Genomic DNA, 17,065 nt, shown 5'->3' on the forward strand with positions numbered 1-17,065 from the left:
ATCGATTTTAGTTGGCACACTATGGCAACACTATTGCTATGTTTTCATTATTCTTCGTAAAGTCCTTTCTTTTTTATTTCAGATTCTTTAGTTTTTGGGTGAACCAGGCTAATAGGCTTTTGAATGAAAATAACCCATCTAGACATTTTTTTTCAGAAAATGAAGGGTAATGATACATATTAAACATACATTGAGTATATATTTAACAGAAAACCATAATAATTTTATAACATTTATTGACATAATGAATTATTTAACCACATGAATGCCATTTTGATGGATAACTCCAAAAAAACCTTATTAGTTATGGAACCTCTCATTTCTTAATAGTAGCAGGTTGGACTGCCTCTGCTGCAGCTTTGATGGTCACCCATAAGACATCTTTCGATGTAAATGTCTTGTTTAATGATGAACCAAAGATTTTTAATAGGGTTGAGATTCAGAGATGCTGGCGGCCACACTATCAACCTTTCATTCTGTATGCTGTAAGACCCTAGTAATGATTGGGTAGTCCTAGCAGAGTGGGAGGGAGCATTGTCATGCATGAATACGAGATTCCTTAGAAGTGACAGCAGTATGTCATCTAGCTAGGTATCCAAGGTATTCAGGAGATTGCAGTAGGTGGCTGTGGTCACTTTAACCCCTCAGGTACCCCGACTAGGCCAACTAGTTTGTCCCCAATGATACCAACCCACATCATGACTCATCCACCCTGTTGTTGATGCTCATCTCCAAAATAGACCCAATCATTTGCCCAACTGTCAGGTCCGTCAGGGTCACCCTGGTTTTGTCAGCGAACTGAGCACAGCTCATGTCTAATGTCATGTTCTTTTAGGCCCATTGAAATCTCAAGCTCCTGTGATGGGGCATTAAAGGAGGTTGTTTCGGGAGTTCTTGGACAGAAGCTATAGTCTTGAAGATGTGATTTCTGGTGGTTTCCAATACATGAGGAAGCCTGGATGTGGTGAAAATGGCTTTGCTTGTTTGTTCAGGTTTCCCACATAACTTGCTGCTAACATTCCTTAGATCCCTAGCTGTCACAGTCTTGGAAGTCCCACAATCAGATTGTTTCTTCCTTGGCTACAAGGCCTCCAGGAATTGTCTAACTGTGTCCACGTGACAACCTAACCTGCAATGACATGATGAGAGGCCTTTTCCACATCCCTTTGTTCTTAGAGAGGAGGGATGCTATTTGCATGGGTCACCCAAAACCTGAAGAATCTGAAATAAAAAAGAAAGGACATTACACAGAATAATGAAAACATAACAATGGTGTTGCCATAATGTGCAAACCAGCTGAGAAAAAATTTATAAAAATCGATTCACAGAAAACAGAGAATTCCTAAATTTCACTCCTAAGCTATTAACGTGGTTCTGGGTGTATATAGAATTACACTCTCATCTTGAACCTCAAAATATACATCTTTATACTTCTTGATAGAATTTGTCCCTCATATTGATCCCATCCTATAACAGAACTAAAATGACTTTACATTGCTTACGTAACACTCATCATCACCATTTGTTATTCATCCATTCACCATCATTCACGCTTCCATGCACCTTTGCAATCCCTACCTACACACACTCCCAGTTCTTCTACCCCCATTCATTTCCAGTCACCTTGTGCCTTGATGGTTCACACAAATACAGTGACAGCTATGGTTTAATTTAATGTCTTCTATATCCACACATATGAGGTGATATCAAAATTTCCCAGACTAGTTCTGTAGTATGCCAACAGATGGCAGTGCATGGTTGAGTACATTGTGAGAGCTAGCCATTACCTTCACAAGGCAGTGTACTGAGTGACATAGCTGTGTTTACTTTGTAGGTTGTGAAATTTGTGTTTTTGTGATCATGTGTATGCTGTAGTCAGTGAGTTTTGTCTTTGACAGGAAGTTGGAACAAAGAGCCAGCATGAAATTTTGCATTTAACTTGAGAAGTCTGCTACAGAGACATTAAGCATACTTTGGCAAGCTTAAGGCGATGAGGCAATGGGTTGTACGCAATGTTTTGAGTGGCACAGGTGCTTCAAAAAGCATGACAGATCTGCAGCTCAATCAAGAGCATGCACATCATTTTCTCAAAATCCATGGTATTGTGCATTGAGCATTGGCACCAGGGCTCGACCGTCAGTCGAGAGTTCTACTGCAATGTTTTGAAGCATCTGAGGGAGGACATTTGGTGAAAGTGACTGAATCTGTAGAGTGTGAAGAACTGAACTTTTTATGACAACAATGTACCCTGTCACTGAGCTCTCCTCATTCATGAAAAAACAAGGGTAAATTCGCAATGGTGTTCAGTGAACAAATTAAACACACTACCCAGCAGTGGCTAAAATGCAAACCAATCAAGTTTATGTATAAATTTTCTTTTTATATGTTTGTTTCCTTTTACACAATATTAAAACAATGGCTAAAAATTTTCTAAAGCTGCACCCCTACTAATATTATCTGCGAGCTGCCACTGGACTGCAGCCTTACTGAAGCACCATCTTGAAGAATTGTAGTCAGACGAATCGACTCCAATACTAATTTTTTAAGCCTGTTATTTATTCTATCAGTCACTTTTGCCAAACTGCTAAGTTACAGCAATGTAAACACAGCAACACTGTTTGTGAAGTAATGGTGGGGACAAACACAAAGGTGTGCACACATACACACACACACGCACACACACACACACACACACACACACACATAGATATATGTGTTTGCGTGTATATGTATATACCAAAACAACATGGTATTGCTTCTGCACCCATCTTATTTGCCAGATTTAGCACCTGTGAACTTCTATCTCTTCCCCAACATGAAAATGCGGCTCAAAGATCGTCGTTTTAATACTGTTGTTGAGATCCAGAGCAAATTGCAGAAGGTCCTTGAATTGCTTATGGAAAACAACTTCCAGGCTGGATTCCAAAATTGGCCTGAACGTTGGAATGGGTGTATTGCTATGCAAGGTGATTATTTCAAAGGAGTTGATGTTAAAACTTAGATAAATAATTAATTTTTATTAAACATAACTAGTCCAGGAACTTTTTGCTACCATCTCGTATGATGGGCTTCTTTCTATTTCTGGCTACCGAACACACTCACATGGTTTTAGTAGGCCCAAGGCTATAGTGGAAGAAACTTACTCAAGGTGCCATACAGTAGAACTGAACCTGAAGCCATTTGTTGTGCAGTGAACTTCTTAATTACATAGCCATACTTGCACAATATATATATCATATGTATCAACCAATCCAGATCAATGGTAAATTCTTTTATCCTTTTACTAATTTCATTCGCTGGCTTATAGCAATGTTGAGGTACTGACTGCAAGGTTGTTGGTGAATCATATCAACCCCAGTACTTTCTTCAACCTATTTCCTATTTTATCAATCTATGTTTATCAGATGGCTAAATTATCATCTGATATAAGGTATTTAATACAGAAAATTGACTGCTAAAATTATATCAAACTAATTTGTTTTCCTTTTGCTTTCGCTTTCACTATTTTCCATTGGTTTTATTTTAAAATGAATCTCAATTTGAAAAGAATATTTAGGTATTAGAATGTGGAAGTTGATAAATATATTTTTAGATAAATTCTTTAATTTTAGATAAATAAAAAAAGAGCTCACATTAATTCACATGTTGATAATTCATGTTGCTATAAACTGAAAAATATTTTCATTTGTCATGATTATTTCTGATTTAAAATTCAGCTTAATTATGATTTATTTTATTGAATTTTTCAATAGAGATTTCAATAAAAATATATGTATTTCTTACATAGTTATAAAGAAGGACAACTTAGTTTCAATAACATTCTTGACTTTTTCAAGGGTATTTTATGAGATAAAAATTATCATATAAATATAAACAAGAATTAAAATTGAGGATGTCTTGACTTATATATAAAATATATATTCATCTTATGTACATGTGCAATAATTAGAATCAACTGCTTGACCTTTGATGAAGAGAAACTCCATCCATATGTAAGTGGTTCTATTGATTCCAAGGAGTAGAAGTGGATGAATGGTAGTAGACACATTCACCTCTATCCCAAGAGCATTTGTAAATTAAGCAAAATAGCTATGTTTGTGAATCGAATTTAGGTTACTGTCTCAATATATTGGGAGCTAACTATCTCTCCATTGCACTTAATAAAGCATTAAAAATATAATTAGAACTAAAATTGAATTTGATATGAATATTAAAATAATTGAGATATATTTCATTGATTTTAGAATAAATTCTAAACTTGATTTAGAGAAAAAAAAAAGAAAAAGAAAAAAGAAAAAGCTGTTTTCTTTTATGAATATTTCGAATTTGATAGAAGTTGAAATATTCAAGTCGCCACAGATGCTGCAAAAGTTTGTTATGGTTACAGATAATCTTGATTTAGTTCAAGAGAATAGGATTGCAGGAAAAAAATGCATATATTAAATCAAATTTGGATATAATTTTAAGTGCTGTCGATAGCTCTGATCTTTTATCAAAGGTAAAATTTTGGACACTGTCAGCAGTTGTAGAACTGAGATAAATAACAGTAAAGTCTGGCTTTTATAAACTTAACTGTTCCTTGAAATAATTTCAATTAAGATCAATATACTTACAATACATAATGAGATAATTTGAGAATGAAACAGAGTGACTGATGTGATTGCAGAGTACTTGAAGCATAAGTTCCACTGAACTGGACATGTCACAAGGTTCACAGACAATAGGTGGACCTGTGCAGTTGCCATGTGGTATGCAAGAGATCAGGAAAGGCCACTTGGAAGGCCCCTATGATGATGGGAAGAGGATTTGGTCAAGCAATTTGAGTTAAGATGGAAGAGAATGGCTCAATCAAGATAAAATAGGAAGTGCATTGTGACCAGCAGTGTATAATAGCATCTGATGGCTTGGTTGATACCATGATAAAGTGAATGAAATATATAAAAGAAATAAACAGTTGAATTTAAGTAAGAAAATTTACTTTCTACATCTTGCCATTGCTATAAACGCTTCTGTAAATCTTTTTCATTTCAATAGTTCCTTTTATCATACCATAACTTCCAAAACATCTTCTTTTCCAAAATCCCCAAACTGTTGGTTTATATATATTACCTTCTTTTAGATGGATTTCCTTTGACTTTATTCAATTTTATCATATGGTAGTCCACTCTTTTTCATTTTTGTCATGTCTCTATCTGAGAATATGGCTAAAGAAGTTGGTTACACATTCATATTTAGACATGTTTTGTATTTTTCGATGAACAAATTTTCTTTATTTAAATGTTCTTGTATAGAAATTGTCTTTTTGCACTGGTAAATGGGGGAAACTGTGAAGTTTGATAGGATATTACTTGCACATCTCTTTATGTATACACCCAAAGGAATCTGTCTGTATTGCAGGAACCTGATCTGTTCCTTATGAAGCATGGTTCTCTGTCTCAATGTCATACAAATCTGTCCTATATAGTTATGTCCACAACCTGAGCAAGTTATAACATAAATTAGATTCTTGGATGCACAAGTGAAGTTAGTTTTAATTGTGAACCTCACTCCTTCTTTGAATAGGAATTCCGAGCCTTCCAGGAATGTTTAAATAAAGAAAATTTGTTCACTGAAAAATACAAAACATGCCTAAATATGAATACATAACCAACTTTGATCTCAGTACATATTTTAATTCATGATTACATACCCATCACTGTACATATTTCTTCTCACTACTTTAGCTTTTGAATTTTTGTGCATATTTATCCCTTTCCTGAAAGATGAACAATTACCTCCCATGTCCCCAGTAATAACAATCACCAATTACCTCTCCTTAGATTTTTCTACGTGTTGAATCATTCATTCATAAACTTCTTCACACTCAACGTAGACTAAAATCTTCTTAAGAAAAAATATTAAATTACAATAATTTCAATGTCATGATTAGCGAAAGCGAAACCAATCAACAAACACAATATATATATATATATATATATATATATATATATATATATATATATATGTGTGTGTGTGTGATTGTCCCCAACCGGTATTGATTTTTCTATGTTCCTATAACTTAGTGGTTCAGTAAAAGTGACTGATAGAATAAATGCAAATCTTAAAAAAATAAGTACTGGGGTCAATTGTACTTTCAAGCTAGTGCCTCACCATGGCTGCAGTCTAATGACTGAAACAAGTAAAAAGATTAATAGAGAAAAAACTGGCTTTTTAAGAAATTCATAAAAGTGGCAAAATTAGTTAACTTTCTGGGCAACTATATAATAAATTTGAAAATGTTATAATAGGCATAGGAGTGGCTGTGTGGAAAGTAGCTTGCTTACCAACCACATGGTTCTGGGTTCAGTCCCACTGTGTGGTACCTTGGGCAAGTGTCTTCTACTATAACCTTCGCATGGGTGGATTTGGTAGACAGAAACCTGTTTTTCCATTGTACTCTTTTACTTGTTTCAGTCATTTGACTGCAGCCACGCTGGAGCACCACCTTTAGTCGAGCAAATCAACCCCAGGACTTATTCTTTGGAAGCCTAGTACTTATTCTATTGGTCTCTTTTGCCGAACTGCTAAGTTATGGGAACGTAAACACACCAGGCAATGTTCAGGGGACAAACACATACATATATATATACATATATACGACGGGCTTCTTTCAGTTTCTGTCTACCAAATCCACTCATAAGGTTTTGGTCGACCCGAGGCTATAGTAGAAGACACTTGCCCAAGGTGCCATGCAGTGGGAATGAACCGAAACCATGTGGTTGGTAAGCAAGCTACTTACCACACAGCCACTCTTGCACCTTGTAGTATATAAATAAAGTAAAAATTTTACTAATCTATCAATTTTTAAAAAGTCATTTTCAAATTTCATTGTAGGTGACCTGCAAAACTAATTTATAAAACAACAGAGAAAAAATTTCAAGTTTACATATTCATTTATTTATTTATTACAAAATGATTTATTCAAAATATATGGCGAATTCAATATTTAAAAAAAAAGGCAGTCAGCTTGCTACTGGAATTTACAATCTTGCCAACCTACCATTAAATTAAAGGAAATATGGACTACCAGAATTTTTGCAAATATTTCCGATCACATTGAAATAATTGCATTTTATGGTTGGCTGCAAAAACTGCAATTTTTCCATTTTTAATGCATATTTTTATTTCCCTTCCATTCTTCTGCCCTTTTCATTGCCTAATTTTATTCTACATAATTGATGTTTTATAAATAATTGCATTTACACTTTGAGATGACAGAAGATGAAAAGTTATGATTTCCTTTGTTTTTATTTAAGCATTATGTTGCTATGTTTCTAATGAAATGCATTGCTGATGCTTCAAATAATTTTTTAAATAATCGAGAATTTGGAGGAATTCAGAAGAATAACTAACTATTTCATCATTAACACCCTTTGGTTACGATATTTCTGTTGAAATACATTACTAGTCTTTCAATTAATTTTGAAAATAATGAAAAATTTATCAGTATAACGTTGCAATTATTATGCTGGTGTTTGGAACATAAATTAACATAAAATTTTGAATAAATATTTTATTTTTGATTTCAATAAAACAAAATTTTGCCAATAAGAAACATTTGCACTGGTTCTATTTTACTTCTTTTTATTAAATCAACTAGTTAACAAATTAAGCAATTAACTAATTGATTGTTTGATTAATGATTTGGTCCCTCAATCAATATGTTAGTTTGTCAGAGTTTGATTGCCACTATTTGTTATCTTATCAGTGACATTGGAGACAAGACAGGTCCGGAATAACAAGGGAACATCACCAAAGAGGTTGTGAATGATGACAACTGGACTGACAAACTAACTAACTAATTGATTGATTGATTGATTGAATGATTAATCAAGTAGATGATTAGTTAATTGGTTAATCAGTTGACTAATAACATTAAGAAAAGTACAACAGAATGAAAGTATTTCTTATTGATAAAATGACTCTCAAGAAACAATGAAATAAAGTACAAAAATTGTTTAACCCTTTTACTGCAGAAATCAGATATATCCACTCAAAAATTTCATTACCTTAACTGTGGAAAGCAGTTTTATATACAAATCTTTTTTTTTATTGAGGAATATCATGTTTTGAAACAATTTTTGTTGAATTTATTGAGGCAATGTGACTTGCAGAAAATACCAGTCTGTTTCTGGACAGATACCCAAAATCATTACAGGAATAACCATGAAATTTAATTTTGCAGTTGAAAGATTAAAAAAAAAAATCATAAAGACAGATTTTCATGACCACCTCAACAAATTGATAGCTTTAAAGGTAGAGAAAGCTAGCTAATCCTAAATCCTTCTATAAGTTACGATCATAAAAAAGGAAGGACATATGATAATGAAGTTCTAGATATGGAATGAGATGACTAAATATAGTTGTTTGAAGGCTGATGATTTGACACGGCTGACTGGACACTCAGTCTGTATTGGCAACAATATTTTTTGGTGTTAGAGGCAAACATAAATACATATGTGTATATGGAGAGAAAGAGAGAGAGAAAGAGAGAGAGAGATTACAATTTATGTATGGAACATGACTGACATAAACACTTTCCCTCTCTTCATACACATCAAGAGAAATATACTCACACTCATAAAGTGAGAGAAATAGAGACAGAGAGAAGGAGAGAGAAGAAGAGAGGAAGGGAAAGAGAAGGAGGAGGAGGAGACCAAGAGAACCATTAAAAGGTCGGATGTCAAATAAGTCAGTGTTGAATCAGCAAAATGCCTTTGTCTTTGCCAAAATGCCTCATACTTCATTAGATACTCAGTAACTGAAAAAAATAGATAGGATGGTCGCAACTGAAATAACTTTCATTCATAGATCTGGTTGATCATGAATGAGCAGGAATTAAACAACAATATTAATGAATTACATTGTCTGCTCTTGGGGAGTTGTACTTGTTGAAAGTTTGAAACATGGGAATTTTTTTTTCAGATGTCAAAAAACCCCAAATGTGTGACGGTCGTTGTTTTAAATGCATAAGGATGTTACCACATGGTAATATAGGGGGTGGGGAAATGTTAAGAAAAGTCATTGGTTTCATCAAGGAAAATGTTAAAAGGTGTTGGGATTAGCAAACTAATGTTTAACATTTTCCATTAGACCTTTTGACCAACACATTCAAAGAATGAGAAAGAGATACTTAGAAGTCATTGGCCTGGTCAGAATATAACTTAGGATTATTAGAATGTAAGCATTCAAGGGTATACACACACACACTCACTCACTCCACTCACACACATACACACACACACACACACAGTGATAACCCCGTACAAGTTTTCTTTAAAAATTTATTTCCTAATGGCTTCAGGTTAGGGAACCATATCCAAATAAAGGATTTGTCCAAACTTTTGTTCCATCAGGTTCCACGTTGATCATTGATCCAAAAAAGGCCAGTTGACTGCAATTTTTCTGAAAGAGAATGTGTACATTAATAAAAGCAGTAATAGTAATTATAACAATATCACATTAATAATATTAATTTTTATTAGTAATAACAACATCTGAGATAACTTAATTTTTTCAAAACTATTTAACAATTAAATCAATGATGTTCTAAGTAATAATTAACAAGTTTCTGTCATTCTGTTGAGATGATTTTTTGGGGGACATTTACTGCAGTTCTAGGCATTCTAAACAATACACCCAAGTTATGTTGTATGTGCTTATAAATATTCCTTACAAGAATGCTTCTATTGCTAATAGCTAATCTAAACACATCCTACCAGCTTTGGTGCTATATTATATTAATTTTGAATGATTTTCTGAATGGAATTTGGTGTTTGGCTGTCTGTTACTGATGATCTGAAATACGGTGAAATCATGCGATACAACAGTTCCAGCTACCAGTGTCGATGAAATATTGTCAACTAATATAGTCAGTGCTTTTCAACATTTATTGTCTACATGAGAAGATTTCTCAGGATGTTTATTGCAGACTTAGGTGTTACAAACAACACAACAGGAAGTTTGTATCACAGGGTCAGGGACAGTCTCAGGTGAACTGGTACTAAAAGAGTTAATAAAAAAATAAAAGAAAAGGATTACTCTCTATTTACCTGGATACTTTTAACAATGTCATGGGTGGTAGACAAAAGGTCATCAAGTCGCTTGCTCTCAACACAAATGCGTTTTTCTTCTCGAAATGTATTATTTGCTTGATCATCTTTATGTAACACTGTGTAGGTGAATACTGCTCCAGTATGATCTACAGACCAATGTTTAACTCTACTCCACAAGACAGAAACTGAATCTTCATCTGAAAGTAATATGAATTAAATCTCTCTGAACATAATCTGTATCCATGATAATTATTTTCCTTAATTTAAAATTAATACTGTATTTTTCAGCATTCAAGGTGAACTTTACAAACCAAAATTTACAGCCAAAAAATGTAGGTGGATTTATACCTCAAGACAACTTTGGAGGGCCAAAATTCCCTGTGAAATGCAATAGGATTTGGGAAGATAGTGTCAATGTTTAAGTGTTTACAGTATATGTTTACACTATCTGCTGCATTGACTTGTATACTAGAAAATCTGAAAACACATTTTTGATAGCACAAAAAAAAAAAAATGCATAATATTAGTTTAAAATTTTGGCACAAAGACAGCAAGTTTTAGAGGAGGGTGTAAGTCAATTACATCGATCCCAGTGCTCAACAGGTACTTATTTTATCAATCCTGAAAGTAAAAACATTCGAGCAAGGTCATTGCCAGTGCTGCTGGACTGGCTCCTGTGCAGGTGACATGTAAAAAACACCACTTGAGCATGGCTGTTGCCAGTACCACCTGACTGGCCCTCATGCCAGTAGCACGTAAAAGCACCCACAACACTCTCAGAGTGGTTGGCATTAGGAAGGGCATCCAGCTGTAGAAACTCTGCCAGATCAGATTGGAGCCTGAAGCAGCCATTTGGTTTGCCAGTCCTCAGTCACTAGAATTGTTAGAAGTAATAGCTAAATCTTCCTCACATCATACCCTTCTGTTTAAAAAATATCAGCTATCGCTAGTTTTTTTGGAGTGAGCTTTATTTACTATCCTTTCACTAATAATAGTAGTTGAGTTGAGACATTTCACTTATTCTTCATGGCATAAAAATGTATTCCACCTTTTGAAATAAAATCATAACCCTATGTATATGAGATGATCATAGTTGGAACTCCTTCAATGATAGATGTACCTGATCAGGCTGACTTTAAGTTAAACGACAACAGTAAAACTGTTTCTCATTGGTGATTTTTAACAACATTATTTATATATTCTTACACATTATAGGCACAGGAGTGGGTGGGTGATAAGTAGTTTGCTTACCAACCATATGGTTCCGGGTTCAGTCCCACTGCATGGCACCTTGAGCAAGTGTCTTCTACTATAGTCTCGGGCCAACCAAAGCCTTGTGAGTGGATTTGGTAGACAGAAACTGAAAGAAGTCCGTTGTATATATGTAATCATCATCATCATCATCATCATTTAACGTCCGCTTTCCATGCTAGCATGGGTTGGACAGTTCAACTGGGGTCTGGGGAGCCCGAAAGCTGCACCAGTCCAGTCAGATCTGGCAGTGTTTCTACAGCTGGATGCCCTTCCTAACGCCAACCACTCCGAGAGTGTAGTGGGTGATTTTATGTGCCACCGACACAGGTGCCAGACGAGGCTGGCAAACGGCCATGCTCGGATGGTGTTTTTATGTGGCACCGACACAGGTGCCAGACGAGGCTGGCAGACGGCCACGCTCGGATGGTGTTTTTATGTGCCACCGACACAGGTGCCAGATGAGGCTGGCAAACGGCCTCGATCGGATGGTGCTTGTTACGTGCCCACAGCACGGAGGCCAGTCGATGCGCTACTGGCTACGGCCACGTTCGGATGGTTTTCTTATGTGCCACGTGCCACAAAGATACAAATTCCATTGATGTTCATCTATTTTGATTTGTTTTGATTTGATTTTCACTTGCCTCAACAAGTCTTCACAAGTGTCACAAGAAGGAAGGTATGCACAGGTGGACTGACTACGTTCCAGGTAGGGGCCATGGGTTATGGCCTGACTAGTCTTGCCGGGTCTTCGGATGGTGTTTTTATGTGCCACCGACACAGGTGCTAGATGAGGCTGGCGAACGGCCACGATCGGATGGTGTTTGTCATGTGCCCACCGCACTGATTACAGCACTGATGGATTTCTTGTGTGGTATACTTATCGCTGAGAAATGGATAGATAGAGTAATTGAGGTAATCAGAGTAAGTGACAGAATACTTAAGATTAGAATAGTGCTTCATAATAGATTAGCAACCATTATATCGGCCTATGCCCCTCAGCCAGGGCTACCCGATGGACAGAAAGACAGTTTCTATGACACCCTACTGCAGACCACCTCATTGACGAACGACAGGGACCTTCTCTTTGTGGCTGGTGATTTCAATGGGCATGTTGGACGACATGCTGGGGGCTTCCATGGCGTGCATGGAGGCTATGGTTATGGTTCCCGCAACGAGGAGGGAACCAGGCTGCTGGAGTTCTGTGATGCGAATAGTCTTATGATCTGCAACACTAACTTCAGGAAACCAACAAGCCACCTGGTCACCTACCGATCGGGCCGGCATACTAGCCAAATCGACTACATCCTCGCCAGAAAAAGGGAAAGATGGCTGCTTATAAATGCCAAAACATTCCCAGGCGAAGATTGCACCCCACAACATAGACTGGTAGTTAGTGACTTTAGGATCAGGACTAAGAGGGCGACTAGAAGACGACCAACTTGGAGAAAAAGGGTCTGGAAGCTTAAAGACCCTGCGAATGGACAGAGATTTAGAGATATGTTACTTGAAGCCTTTGACGAAGTGGAAGGGGGTATAGCTACACATGGGGTAGAAGACAACTGGACGTTTCTGAGGGACAACCTGCTGAAAGCCGCTAACCAGATCTGTGGCTGGTGCAAAGTCCCCTTAAGACCCAAAATAACATGGTGGTGGAACAATATTGTTGATAGGGCTATTAGACAAAAGAAACAGGCTTGGAAGGCCTGGAAGAACGGTGGTAGCAGGGAGTGTATCAGACTGCCAGAAGGGAAGCTAGGAGACAGGTCTATCTAGCCAGAGGGGAAGCAGATAAAAGAAAATTTGCCAATGTCCTGCGCCGTGAGGATGAAAGACTTGAGGTATTTCGTGTTGCAAGACAGTGTGTGAGAGAGAATCGAGATGTGGTAGGAGAGAAATGTGTTCGCATGGAGGATGGCTCACTTGCGCTAAATGAGGATGCAAAGAGAGAAGCTTGGAGACGCCACTATGAAAGGTTGCTGAATGAGGAAAATGAATGGGATAAAGAGAGTCTGCCGAATGTTGACCCAACAGAGGGACCAGCTATCCGAGTTGATAGTTCCGTGGTAGCTAAGGCAATTAGAAGCATGAAGACAGGGAAAGCCCCAGGCCCATCAGGAATTACTGCAGAGATGCTCAAAATATCTGGTAGTGTCGGCTATAGCATAGTCACCCATATAGTTAACCAGGTGATACACGAAGGAGTCATACCCAATGACTGGTGTAGCAGCATAATAGTCAACTGCTACAAAGGTAAAGGCGATGCCCTAGATACAAATAACTACAGGGGCATCAAGCTGTTGGATCAGGTAATGAAGGTTACGGAGAGGGTTATAGCCCAGTTAATTAGAGAGAGAGTTAGCTTAGATGATATGCAGTTTGGGTTCGTGCCAGGGAAAAGTACTACTGATGCTATATTCCTGGTAAGACAGCTGCAGGAGAAATACCTAGCCAAAGGTAAGCCCTTGTACCTGGCTTTTGTTGACTTAGAGAAAGCCTTTGACAGGGTCCCCCGATCCCTTATCTGGTGGTCAATGAGGAAACTAGGGATAGATGAATGGTTAGTGAGAGCTGTGCGAGCCATGTACAGAGACGCAGCTAGTAAGGTGAGGGTTGGCAACGAGTACAGTGAAGAATTCCGGGTAGAGGTTGGGGTCCACCAAGGTTCAGTCCTCAGCCCCCTCCTATTTATCATAGTCCTCCAGGCAATAACGGAAGAATTTAAGACAGGATGCCCCTGGGAGCTCCTATATGCTGATGACCTTGCTCTAATTGCTGAGTCACTATCAGAACTGGAGGAGAAGTTTCAGGTGTGGAAACAAGGATTAGAATCGAAGGGCCTTAGAATCAACCTAACCAAAACCAAAGTCCTAATAAGTAGAAAGGTGGACCAACCACAAACGACTTCAGGTAGATGGCCCTGCTCGATCTGTAAAAAAGGTGTAGGTAGAAACTCTATAAGGTGCACCAAGTGTAAGCTATGGACACATAAGAGGTGCAGCAATGTCAAAGGAAGGCTAACTAAGAAAATAGTTTTTGTCTGTGGCAGATGCTCAAGAGAAATAAACACTGGAAATGTGCAGAGACCAACTTCTACCACGTTCCAGGGAGACAAACTAGAAGTAGTTGATAGCTTCCGCTACCTAGGAGACCAAGTCAGTAGCGGGGGTGGGTGTGCTGAAAGTGTAACTGCTAGAGTAAGAATAGCCTGGGCAAAGTTTAGAGAGCTCTTACCCCTGCTGGTGACAAAAGGCCTCTCGCTAAGAGTAAAAGGCAGACTATATGATGCGTGTGTACGTACAGCCATGCTACATGGTAGTGAAACATGGGCCGTGACAGCTGAGGATATGCGTAAGCTTGCAAGAAATGAAGCCAGTATGCTCCGATGGATGTGTAATGTCAGTGTTCATAATCGTCAGAGTGTAAGTACTTTGAGAGAAAAGTTGAACCTAAGAAGTGTCAGTTGTGGTGTGCAAGAGAGACGGCTGCGCTGGTATGGTCATGTGACGAGAATGGCTGAAGATAGTTGTGTGCAAAAGTGCTACACCCTAGCAGTTGAGGGAACCTGTGGAAGAGGTAGACCCAGGAAAACCTGGGACGAGGTGGTGAAGCACGACCTTCGAACTTTAGGTCTCACCAAGGAAATGACTGAAGACCGAGTCCTATGGAAGTGTGCTGTGCATGAGAGGACCCGGCAGGACTAGTCAGGCCATATCCCGTGGCCCCTACCTGGGACGTAGTCGATCCACCTGTGCATACCTTCCTTCTTGTGACACTTGTGAAGACCTGCTGAGGCAAGTGAAAATCAATCAAAATAGATGAACATCAATGGAATTTGTATCTTTGTGGTACCAGTGCCTGTGGCACACAAGAAAACCATCCGAACGTGGCCGTAGCCAGTACCGCATCGACTGGCCTCCGTGCTGTGGGAACATAGTGGCACATAAAAACACCATCCGAAGACCCGGCAAGACTAGTCAGGTCATAACCCGTGGGCCCTACCTGGGACGTAGTCAGTCCACCTGTACATACCTTCCTTCTTGTGACACTTGTGAAGACCTGTTGAGGCAAGTGAAAATCAAAACAAATCAAAATAGATGAACATCAATGGAATTTGTATCTTTGTGGTACCAGTGCCGGTGGCACACAAGAATCCATCCGAACGTGGCCGTAGTCAGTACCGCTTGTGGTACCAGTGCCGGTGGCACACAAGAATCCATCCGAATGTGGCCGTAGTCAGTACCGCATCACTGGCCATCGTGCTGTGGGCACATAACAAACACCATCCGGTCGTGGCCGTTCGCCAGCCTCATCTAGCACCTGTGTCGGTGGCACATAAAAACACCATCCGAAGACCCGGCAAGACTAGTCAGGCCATAAACCATGGCCCCTACCTGGGACGTAGTCAGTCCACCTGTGCATACCTTCCTCCTTGTGATACTTGTGAAGGCCTGTTGAGGCAAGTGAAAATCAAAATCAAAATCAAAATCAAAACAAATCAAAATAGATGAACATCAATGGAATTTGTATCTTTGTGGTACCAGTGCTGGTGGCACACAAGAGAAAACCATCCGAAAGTGGCCGTAGCCAGTACCGCATTGACTGGCCTCCGTGCTGTGGGAACATCCGAAAGTGGCCGTAGCCAGTACCGCATCGACTGGCCTCCGTGCTGTGGGCACATGACAAACACCATCCGATCGTGGCCGTTCGCCAGCCTCATCTAGCACCTGTGTCGGTGGCACATAAAAACACCATCCGAAGACCCGGCAAGACTAGTCAGTCCACCTGTGCATACCTTCCTTCTTGTGACACTTGTGAAGACCTGTTGAGGCAAGTGAAAATCAAAATCAAAATCAAAACAAATCAAAATAGATGAACATCAATGGAATCTGTATCTTTGTGGTACCAGTGCCGGTGGCACACATGAGAACCATCCGAACGTGGCCGTAGCCAGTTCCGCATCGACCGGCCTCCATGCTGTGGGCACGTAACAAACACCATCTGATCATGGCCGTTCGCCAGCCTCATCTGGCACCTGTGTCGGTGGCACATAAAACACCTTCCGAAGACCCGGCAAGACTAGTCAGTCCACCTGTGCATACCTTCCTTCTTGTGACACTTGTGAAGACCGGTTGAGGCAAGTGAAAATCAAATCAAATCAAATCAAAATCAAAATAGACAAAATAGATGAACATCAATGGAATTTGTACCTTGTGGTACCAGTGCCTGTGGCACACAAGAATCCATCAGTGCTGTAGTCAGTGCGGTGGGCACATGACAAACACCATCCGATCGTGGCCATATATATATATATATATATATATATATATATATATATATATATGTATATATATATATGTATATATATATGTATATGTATGTATATGCCAGCCTCGTCTGGCACCTGTGTCGGTGGCACATAAAAAACACCATCCGAGCGTGGCCGTCTGCCAGCCTCGTCTGGCACCTGTGTCGGTGGCACATAAAATCACCCACTACACTCTCGGAGTGGTTGGCGTTAGGAAGGGCATCCAGCTGTAGAAACACTGCCACATCTGACTGGCCTGGTGCAGCCTTCGGGCTTCCCAGACCCCAGTTGAACCGTCCAACCCATGCTAGCATGGAAAGCGGACGTTAAACGATGATGATGATGATGATGATGATGATATATATATATATATATATATATATATATATACATATATATGTGCATGTATATG

The 17,065-nt window shown here is 38.7% G+C and overlaps 1 protein-coding gene and 1 long non-coding RNA gene across 5 annotated transcripts in view; one reads left to right on the forward strand and one right to left on the reverse strand.

Moving 5' to 3' along the window:
- The first annotated feature begins 335 nt into the window (after window positions 1–335).
- Window positions 336–16,596, forward strand: LOC118767807. The gene is made up of 3 exons (XR_005003725.1): window positions 336–395; window positions 11,319–11,321; window positions 16,586–16,596. It is a non-coding gene; the product is annotated as an uncharacterized LOC118767807 (long non-coding RNA).
- LOC115232480 overlaps window positions 391–17,065 on the reverse strand; it is a 53,559-nt gene continuing 36,884 nt past the window's right edge. For 3 of the 4 annotated variants that reach the window (XM_036513013.1, XM_036513027.1, XM_029802379.2), the window contains 2 exons: window positions 10,092–10,291; window positions 6,914–9,444 (listed from right to left, as the gene is read on the reverse strand). In XM_036513013.1, coding sequence (XP_036368906.1) covers window positions 9,340–9,444; window positions 10,092–10,291 — 305 coding nt within the window. In that variant the 3' untranslated portion in view covers window positions 6,914–9,339. Of the gene's footprint in view, window positions 1,222–6,913; window positions 9,445–10,091; window positions 10,292–17,065 lie in introns of those variants that run through there. The other variant, XM_036513017.1, reaches the window with a different exon arrangement.

This window comes from Octopus sinensis, linkage group LG2, assembly GCF_006345805.1.
Source record: "Octopus sinensis linkage group LG2, ASM634580v1, whole genome shotgun sequence".
Classification (NCBI taxonomy): Eukaryota; Metazoa; Mollusca; class Cephalopoda; order Octopoda; family Octopodidae; genus Octopus; species Octopus sinensis.